Genomic DNA, 10,659 nt, shown 5'->3' with positions numbered 1-10,659 from the left:
AAGGTGAAGGCAAGTACTTCAGTCACAGGAGCAAGCTAGCAGAGCTGAGTAAGACTTTGTGTATACTTAAGTGTTTATTGCCATACTGAGGATGGTACAGTTTTATTTTCAGATAATTATATTTCTTCATGTATATATGGCACATCAATCCACTATTGGAGAATAGGTCTAGGATGGGTTTGGAATAATATTCTTATTTTAAGAAAAAATGATATCATTTTGTAAACAAATTGGTTAAGTGTTTCTCAGAAGGGTCCAGATACTGATTTTTTTACTATCGAATTTGCACTTTAGGATTAATTTTCCATACAACTGATATAAGATTTCATTTTATGTGGCATGTCTCTGGAGGTTGCCATGTGCATGTGGGCAAACTGTGTGTATTATCCAAAACTGAGGCTTCTTGTAAGCAACACAATTTTAATCTAAAAGAATTATTCTATTTTCAGGTAAAATAGTAAAATTACTTTAATCTGTATGTTCTCTGTCTTATTTTAAATCCTGGCACTGGTTGTGGGCTTCAAGCGCTGCAAGCCAAAGCTATATAAAATATACATACATAAAATATATTTTAAGGAATGATACAATATGCACTGTGGCCTGATTTCACTATATGCAATCTGGATTCCAGATGTGTTTGGCCAATGTGTGGTACTTCTCTACGCCACTTAGCTCACATATGCTGATTCTTTCATTATATCAGTTCTGTATCCTCACCAAGAAAGGAATCTCTAAGTTCATGACACTTGTTTTCTAAATGCCTCCTGTAATGATTTTTAACTGAAGTAGTAATTCTTCCCCCGCTTCTTGAGAAAACATGTCTGGACCTTGGCTGATGGGATAAACTACCTTGTCTACCCACAGAGACAGTGTCTGATCATCCAAGAGGAAAAAGGAGTATGTTGATTGCTGGTTTTCCCATCTGCACTCAAGACAGAGAAGAAGACATTACAGTAGTTATCATTACTGAAACTTCATTCAGTACCTGATATCTCCCATTAATCTTCTCCCTGAGGATTTGTGAAGGCATCAGGTATGGGGGGAAGAGCACTGATATTCAAAGGTAAGGCCACCCGTAACTTCTGTAAAAATTACAATGCAACAGGAAAGGTAACACTACCTAGTAAAGCTGATTGTTTTTTCATGAGGTCATGAACTTGATCTTAGGGCAAACAAACTCCATGATAGTCCTTTTGTTGTTCAGGCATTTCCAGCTTGGGCTCTCGAGACGTTACCAGTCATTCTTAGTATCAAAGGAGAAAGAGTGCGGTGTTCTCCACTGTGGTGAGGGAGACATTTTACCAAAAAAAAAACATATTCAGGTGAGTCAAAAGTCTGCACAGAAGTGTATCTTATAAACGGAATGTTTCAAAAAAGCACAAATGAAAGTTTTATATTGCCCCCTACAATAATACAAAACATGTTATTTCAAATATTTCCTTCAACAAATATTATTTTGAATGTGGAGGAATTTTATCAGAAATGAAAGCAAGAATTTTTTAGGTAGCTTCCAAGCCTTCCAGAAAATTAGGTCCATCATTTATTTGTATTTCCTGCCTACAATAAAAAGTCTACAGAAATGTCTTGCAAAATCAAGGCCCTATATTCCTTCCCTTGTAGTCAAACAAATACTATCTCAACTAAGAGTTAAAATATTCTGCTCTGGTTGTGTACCTCAAAATGAACTGACATGGCTCACAACCTCATGGAAATGGAAAGAAAGATTTCTTTAAAAAGACAGGAAAAAATATATAGCAATAGTTGGTCAGTTCAGAACTTTAACTTTTCTGAGTTATACTTATTTAAACAATCACAATACAGCTAAAAATTTTGTTTTCTTTACCTTGTCTAGAGTTTTCTCTTTTTACTAACTGCAAAGGTATAAGTCCATCACATGAAAAGACCATATGTCTTCATACATGACTCTTGTTTCTGGTTGATGTCTGCTTACACAATGCAGTGCCTCAGAAAGTGATTTTTTTTTTTTTTTAGCTTTAGAGAACCCTTGTGAGCTTCTGCTGCTGTTTCCAGAAACATTCATTTCTTCCACCATTTCTCATGACCAATCAGATATTGAATAGCTAGTATGAGATTTGTATGAACAGCCAGTCTTCAAAGGCATTGATCTATCAGACAGTACTTGGAAACTATTGCAGCATTATGAAACACTAACTCTAATTCCATTTTAACCCAAGCGGACCTCAATATTAGATCATATTGTCTGAGGTGCTGTAATTTTACTGGGCTGAACATCAGTAGTAGTTAGAGACAAACTGCAAGGTACTGCTTTGTGTTTGTGATCCAAAGCTCATTTTAAGAGTTGCACAATGTCAGACTTCAAAATGCTTCAAATTATCGGGCTCAGACAAGCTCCAGTATCAGCTGTTCTTAGATCTATTAGAATATTGTCCACCTCACAGAAAGGTAACTCTTGCATGCAGATAAAAAAGCGTATCATCACTACAGGTCTTCTAATCCAGATTCCTTCAAACATTTCTGTTGCTGAACGTTCTCATCTCCATTCTCTTCTGGTAGTCCCATAATAACCTCTGAGTGCGTCTCCATTTGCACTGATATTTGTTTCTGTTGGACAAAAATTACATTATGCACAACATCTGCATTCAGTGGCATTACAAATTCTGAATATTGTTACAAGCATGCTCCTTATTTGGTGTATCTGGGATTAGTACAGATTAATTACTCTGTCATGTAGCTGGAATACAGAGATCATATGAGTTACTTTCTCAGTCTGAAAGGTGCTCACAGGCAAATTTGCTTAGTTGTTCTGCGCCCTAATTTTGTTGTTTGTCACCCTCCAGGATGATATGACGATGTACCTAAGGTTTCTGTCAAAGTCACAGTCTAGCTTTCAAGGGCTATATTTATTTGTTGGATAAAACAGCTTATCTCAGCACCATTCTTCAGTCGTCTTAACTCTTACAGTATGTCCAAAGCCAATGTCTTTGCTATTTCACGTGTTAGCAATATTTCAGATACTGATCTGTTCCATATGTTTTATTCAATTTATATTTCCTAGAAGTGCCATCAACAGTCATCTCAGCCACTTAGTTGCAATCACCTAGACAATAATTACACAGCTATGCTGAGGTCTTCCTGTCGAACATATATTCAGTGTTTGTAACAGTTTGGGGACAGAAATCTCTTCTTTCTCTGTTAGTGATATTAAATATATTTTTTGTGGTGATCATTGATTGCTGTGATTTCTTATTTACATATGGAATACAAAGAGCCCTAAGTAGCAGTGTATGCAGTTCTAGGGTGGAGGGAGATACAGAATATAAGTTTGATGGTGATGATTTTATCTTTACATTCTTCCAGTCCATATGTGATGGCCCCAAGGGGTATTATTAGTTAATTTCCACACCTGGTCAAAAGGGTGCCAAAGGATTTTTGCACAGAAAAAGTGGTAAATGTGGCACCCTTTGGGACAAATTTGGTCAAATAATTTTGGCCAAACGTGTCATAGAAGTGACTTTGAATCTTGAGAATAAGAGACTTGGCTTCAGTCCAGTTCTGGAGCTCTTGGGCTTTTCTTTTCTGAGAAAATGACTGTAATGAAGAAGAGGAGTACAGACTGCTCTTCGGAGCCAGCCCAAGACTTGTGGAATGAACTCCAGGTGCAAGTTCAAAACACTTCAATCTTGTAATTTGTAATATGATTATATAGCATATGCACATCCATTTTTCCATACATTTGTATTGGAAAAGGTAAAATAAAACAAAACAAGCAACCCACGCCTCTTGCCTCACAATTCAAATTGTGATTAATGAATTGAGATGGTCCATGGTTTCTGTCAGAGTTTGCAATCATGTAGGTATATTTATACAAAAAATGAAACACAATATTGGAAGACATACATTTTTCCCCTGGGAGAGAAGATGGCATAACAGCTCTCATTGGCAACTGTTAGTGACATTGCTGAATGCACTAATAGAATACATTTTGATGTTGCAGGGTAAGTACAATAATGAAGTAGAACAGAGTAAAATTAATAGAAATGCTGCAGAGGATCTGAACAAATGTTTTGCGTACATAGGACAGAGAAAATCATCATTAGTTTTCTATTTCAAATGATGTTTCCCCCCTAAAAACATAGTTTGGGTACACCTGAACCTTCTCATCATGTGTTGCAGGAGAACCAGGTAAGAGGCAACCTTACCATGCCTCCTAGAGCACAGTTCACTCTGTAGCTTCACCAGAGTGATAGGAATCTAGACCACTGCCTGACTAGCACATTTTTTCCTCTAACTCACACAATGACAGACAGTGATAAGAAGCATTGCATGTGCCAGCCAAAGAGCTCCATTAATGATAGCCACACAAATATTGCAAACATTTATTTTCTCGTTTGCCCAGTTGACTAAAGACTTGTAATTTGCCATCACATAAGCTAGCATCTGAACTTACAACACATCAGCTCTTCCAAAGTAAACACCTCTTTACACAGTTTTATCCCACAGCAGGTGCACAGTTGGGGTAGATTATGATGTGTACATTGTGAAGCCTGCTCTTATTTGCCATAAGAATGTGCATTTACTACAACATAGCCAATGACTTGCAGATCTCCACAAAAACTTTCCCTTTGATAACTTGCCCACATGCTTATACATGTAATATCCCATAACTGACTATTCTGCAGGGAGTCAGGGTGATCGCTCCTTAAAATGTTGGCTCATTGAGTGTGGATATGCTGAAACACTTCAAGGCACACTTGAGATAATAGTCCCCTGAGGATTTTCTCCACCCTGTCTACTGAGATCGCTCTCCTGTAACCTCCCCAAGTTTTCTGTTCTCTTCTGGCTTCACTACAAATATTGTGCATACCTTTTTCCCAGTTTTTCTTAAAAATGACCTGCTGCTCTAAAGGTAATGTTGCACCATTCCGATTGCAAGTAATATCATGCATGTCAATGTAGTGAGAGAAAAAAGACATACACACTCTACCTGGTGGAGAGTCTCATCTGCAGCTAACCAAGTTTTGATATTATCTGAAGGATGTGGAACAGGCATGGTTATAACTTCCAGGCATCTATACCTACAAGAGAGTGACACAGACACGCGACTCAAATGTCTGCAGGAACAGATCAGTCAATAATTCTTTGTAACAGATATGCCAATTAGACAAGCATCTACCATTTCTAAAGCTGTTCTACCCTTTTTTGTTTCACTGCAGACATTTTTCTCAACATTTTTCCTAGCTCTTCTTCAGCTTGACTGTTTTTTAGCCTGCTAGAGATTTAAGACCTGTATAGATATGCACAAAAATATGATTTCCAAGCAAAGCAAGAGCTTGCGGCATGTACTATGTCTATAGCTAAAAATTACTCCTACATTTTCTTTTCATAATTAAAAATATTACCTATAAAGTGCAATAATCAAAGGAAGAAACATCGGATGACAGGGAGCAGGCATAGCATCGGAAACATCTTGTAACTCATTTGCTGAGGTCTAGCAGAATTCGGGTTTGAGTGTGAGTGGTGTCTGCACAGAACCATGAAAACATTTTGTTTCATCACAAAGGATTATCTGTTGGTTTTGAGTATTATGAACATTTTCCACTGAGAAGATCTACCAGCTGAATTGCTCTCTTGGGGCCAGAGTCACTCCTCATTATTTGGCCAGAATATTCTTTTATGTTTAGATGCAGATGGCTTTCAATTGCATATTTTGTTTGCCCCAGGGAAAAATTTTTATTGTGTATTTTTATATTAGCTATTTCACATCTATAGTTCCTTGAGTCTTTGTTTACTGAAAGAAGATACAGCACATGATAACTTCTTTTATCCTAATCAGGAATAATATTCAGTTATTAATTAAATAATCAATTTACTTTTAACAGAGGTTCCATTTACATATTGCACCTTCCAAATATTAAGGCATCTTGAATTATAATACTATCCTGAAGAAGTTTATTTTTCAGTTCAAGATAGCCTTCTCTGCCATGTCAACAGGAAAGCTATGTAGCCAGGCAGAAAAGTGGTGGCATGGAGGCAGCTGGCTGCATTAATTGTTGGTGTGTGTAGGACCACTGCTATTACTTTAGTACAACAAAGCAAATTCCTTCCATTAGCCTGACTTTCCTTTTTTATTTATTTCTCGTAAACTGTCCAGCTTAGAGTAAAAGACTGCTCTCAGTGATACCCATGGATTATGAAATGAAATTGGGCAACGTGGCAAATGCAGTTCATCATCTTTGGCATGATTAATGTTGGTGGCCCTGAATGCAGAACCTGCAAAAGCATGGGGCAAAGTCACACTGAGGGTAGAGAGGCACCAGTCAGAGGAAGATGAAAAAATGTCATTTACAGTGGCAGAAAAACATCTGCGAGTAGGGTGTGAGACTAGAGCTCCTGGGACTGTGATGGGAGCTGTGAGATGACAGTGATAGGGCTCAGTGTCTTACACTAGGTCTTAACAGCTAGCACTCCTTTGTTAGAACAATAGTCGGAAATGCACAATTAACTGCTTCTTGTAAACATAATTTATCTGAGAAGATCTGTGTTTGACTTTAATCCATTGTATGGTTTGTTTACCCTCACCCTGACCTCTCTTCCACCAGAAATTTATACTATCTTCCAGAAATGTACATTACCTTCTACATGTACATATCAGCAAACCTCCAAGGAAAATCAGGAGACAAAACAATGTGACGTTTAGCAGCATGACATCCACTGTCTTTTCTTAAAAAGAAGAGGGAAAGGTAATGTTAATAATGTGCGAAAAGGTAGTTCATAAATGGATGAATTATATATTGACTCATAAATATTGCACTATTCCTGAACTGCCACAGATTTAAAGAAGCATTTCCTGGAGCTTTTTTAGGGGAAACAGGGGCTTCTGAATTCAGCACTGTTCCTTCCTCCTCCTTTGAGCTCTCAGCCTTGCTGCTGCTTTGATTCAGCACTTTCCCTGGCTTCCTCTGCTCCAGTAGACTCCATCCCCTCCTTTTCCTGGATTTCTGCTCTCACTTGCCAGGCATGACCTGCCCTGTCACTGGATACTTCTTCCATCCAGCCTTGATTCCTCTGGATATCAAACCCTCTGTCCATCTGCTGTTGACACTCCTGCTGCTGCCCCAGCTGTTTCTGGATTCCTGCTGTTGCCACCTCCTATCTCCACGCACCATGAGCCCCCCCGCCGCTGCTGCCTCACCCCTTCACAGCTGTAACTGGTTTAAGGCAAAATGAAAGTAAAAGCTTTTTGTCAAACAAAATATTCTCTTTGACTCAAGAAGCAACATTTGGTTTTCATTATATTTACCTTTTTTAAGCCTGCTAGGCATAGTCCTAAAGAAATGCCAGCAATACATATTTATACTGTTCAACGAATACTACTGCTCTGTACCTTGCATTCCTTCCCCCAAAATACCCCAAATACCAAAAAGCAATGTCTTTGGTTGACTCAAAAATGTATTTTTGGCAAATTTTATCTTTTGTTTAATACCTAGCTTTAAAACCAAAACTAGTTTGGACTGCTTTGAACTAAGTACTTTGAAGAAAAACAGGCAGGAACAGCTCTTAAAATGTTAATAGTCCGAGGCCAGTTTTACACAATGGCTTTAGGATCAATCTAGATCAAATTCAAAGAACAAAAGAATTGTACAAAAGTTCCTAGTTTGAACCCATCTGTAGTTTAAACCAAGGATACTATGAATTTCCACAAATTTTATATGAAACCAAGGAAAAACTCACAAACCTGTGGGCAAAACTGTGTATAAGAATAATCTTTATGCACTACTAAAATACAAAACTATTCTTTATTCACTTTAAGATGAAAAGGGAGTTTTTCCCTTCTTGTCTTTTGAGATAAGGGCTCAGAAAATATGTTCTGAAGAATCTCTGGACCGTGTAGTAGAAATTATTTTGTTTGAGGTAATTGTTCTGCATCACTCTGCTAGCCCTGTATCACGTACACACCCAAGAGAAGAGGAAGCAGTGGTCTTTACATCAGCCAAACCACAAAGAGGCTTGGTTCTCTTACTTTCTTACCTCATGCATTTTGGAAAGGAGGAAGAAAAAGAAGCACATATATTCTTTTAGGCAGACCATTTTATGGTGGGGTTTTTGCAGATGCAAATGCTTAAACTAAGTCACAAATAACAGTACTTGGAAACCAAGACAACTGGCTTGGTTTGCAAAAATGCAGAACACCTCTGAATTACTATTAACTTCAAAGTGATCTATGAATGCTCAGCAGCTCTAAAAATTAGACCAATTATTTCAAGTTTCTATATATGAATAAAGCTGATCAAACACTTCTTTTTTAGCAGCTAGTTTCTATACTAAGCAGCTCAGTTCAGTTTAAATTGTGGGTTTTTTTCAAGGGCATATGCTAATTCCAATGGAAAATGAATGTGTTTCCCATGAGAAAATTAACAAATTCTTTTCATGTCAAAGGAACATTTCAGAACAAATATTTTAGTTATGTTTTGAATTATGTTATTTCATTTTGATGTTTCAGCGTTTTTAAATAGAGGCTGAAATGCCTCTTAAAAATACATTCTTAAAGAAATGTAGCACATTTCCTAAACGAAACACTGGAATGTCATGTAGAAGCAAACAAAAAGCAGGTCATTGCACACTCCTTCAAAGCTTTCAGCAGACAATTTGACACATTCCAAAGTAAAAATACCTAATGGATGTTTTTTCTTTCAGGTTACTCCACAAAGAGATTCAATTTTTTCAGTTCACTGTGTCTATGAAATTAGGTCCATGACTTCATGGAGTTACCATGAATGATACTACTAATACCAGGTTTTTTTTAAAATCTAGGCAGTATTAAAATGCATTTCATAATGTCCACTTATACATGTTCCCAATTAGAAGCAGACAAAATAATTTCAACGGAATACAAAATAAAATGGACAGAAAACTTTCTCTAGGCATCAAAGGAGATATTTAAAGAGGTTTGCCTGAGCGTGTGACTCCTTGATGTAATATACTCATAGTTTCATGTTATAACAGCCACCGATCCTCTCCAAGTACAGGAAGGAAGAAGGGAAACTGCCACATCACATGAACTCGTGTATATGTGTAGTATACTCCAGTTGTAAATCAACATGATGCACTGAACACATGCAGATATTACAGCTTATATGCAATGGCAGTCTTGTCCACCATAAACTCTTCTGAAGTGGAGGAAACATGCTGTGATTGTTCAGCCTCAACAACAGCTGTAGCAGAAGCTGGGGAAGTAGCGTTGTTGAAAACAGTTGAAGGAGAGTTGCAGCTGCTGAGAGCAACGTTTGGTAGGCTGGAACCAGGACGGGTGACTGTTCAACTCCATTTCCTTCTTCTGGTGAAAGGCTGGCAGGGAGTGAGTAAATCTATATTCCTCCACCAGGAAAAGCCTTTCTAATTTCCCCTCCCTCCACTGTCTACACATCAGATGTGTCCGGCCTGACACCAGGCAGACCTGTCTTCAATGAGAAGAAAGAAGCGTCTCCAAAGGGCAATTCAAGTCTCTGATGGCCTGAAACATGTTCTCTCCTTCACCACAGCGAGCTTGTGGCGCAACTAGGTTTCTCTCTCCAAGCATTTCACAAGTGAAATGCTTTTGAAATTAGATGGATGAATCTAGGCCAAAAAAGGTGGCAGCTGAGAGGTGCCAGCAGACCAGTGGCATGTGGTGAGGCATCTGATAGAGTAGGGAGGCAACATCCTGTAAACCCTATAACTGAATTTACATTCAATGCATTGCAAAAATAATAATGTCTGGCCTTGTATTTCCTGTGTCTTCAGGTAAATATGTACTTGAAGCTTAATAGCTCAGAAAGACATATTCCAAAATACACAGTCTGTCGCATTAAATAAAGATATTTATCTTGTTTTGGTTTACTACCAGTAGTATTGTACTTTTTTATTTTGTGTGTCAACATACAGAGACAAGTCTATGCACCAGTTTCTCTCCATAAATAGAGAATCACTCCATTATACTACTTCCGCTTTACCTAACCTGACATCAGGAAGCTGCTGCATGTGGAGGTATTTTTCTCATCACAGAAAGCACAAGTTTCTCTTGTTAGCACACGAATGTTAAAATTTAGTCATAGGAGGTGAAGGAAAAGTATTACAAGGTTCTTGTTTAATTCGTGCTTAAGTGAGCTGTAGGGGCCAGAGCACATATATTTAAATGAGAGCTAAACCATTTCCTACCTCTGTCCGATAAGAAATTATTCCCCTGATGTAGTAAAAGAAATGTTAGACTTAGTCCTTAAGGACTATGTGATTTGATGAATGTTATGACTTTTGTGGGTTTCTTGGCTTACTAACTCCAGTTGAAAGCATTTGTAGAGATGCTTGGGCTGTCCTTTGCAGGGCAGTCAGGGGGGTACTGTGAGCTTTTCGGCTGCTGACCTTTATTGTTTTCTAAAGGCTGTCAAGAATCAGATGTAAATTACCTCAGGAGAACAGCCCTGTGCTAGACAGCCTTAGGACCAAGGAAGTATAACTCATTAGACCAAGGACTGCCTTTCCCTGCAGCACTTAGAGCTGTATGAGCCTGCTGCGTGCCATGGACCTCTAGGTACTGTTATGGTACAATAATACAGCAAGGAGAAGAACAGGTGCAATAATGAAGTAAATATGTTGAATAGTAATAACATATCTAATGATAAGGGTTATGAATAATAAATACAT

At 38.0% G+C, this 10,659-nt stretch overlaps 1 protein-coding gene across 3 annotated transcripts in view; it reads right to left on the bottom strand.

Moving 5' to 3' along the window:
* Window positions 1-805: 805 nt before the first annotated feature.
* The window catches only part of LOC148055796 (interleukin-5 receptor subunit alpha-like), a 29,221-nt gene continuing 19,367 nt past the window's right edge, over window positions 806-10,659 (bottom strand). For 2 of the 3 annotated variants that reach the window (XM_087759018.1, XM_087759017.1), the window contains exons 9-12: window positions 6,615-6,702; window positions 4,958-5,057; window positions 1,844-2,583; window positions 806-1,279 (exon numbers count right to left, since the gene is read on the bottom strand). In XM_087759018.1, the coding sequence (XP_087615144.1) occupies window positions 2,461-2,583; window positions 4,958-5,057; window positions 6,615-6,702 (311 nt within the window). In that variant the 3' untranslated portion in view covers window positions 806-1,279; window positions 1,844-2,460. The remainder of the gene's footprint in view (window positions 1,280-1,843; window positions 2,584-4,957; window positions 5,058-6,614; window positions 6,703-10,659) is intronic. The other variant, XM_087759019.1, reaches the window with a different exon arrangement.

The sequence above is a fragment of the Nipponia nippon genome, unplaced genomic scaffold (assembly GCF_047370975.1).
Source record: "Nipponia nippon isolate SJK-2023a ecotype South Korea unplaced genomic scaffold, ASM4737097v1 scaffold_2, whole genome shotgun sequence".
Lineage (NCBI taxonomy): Eukaryota > Metazoa > Chordata > Aves > Pelecaniformes > Threskiornithidae > Nipponia > Nipponia nippon.
Note: the sequence above shows the minus strand (reverse complement) of the source record. Positions and strands in the feature narration are given on the sequence as shown.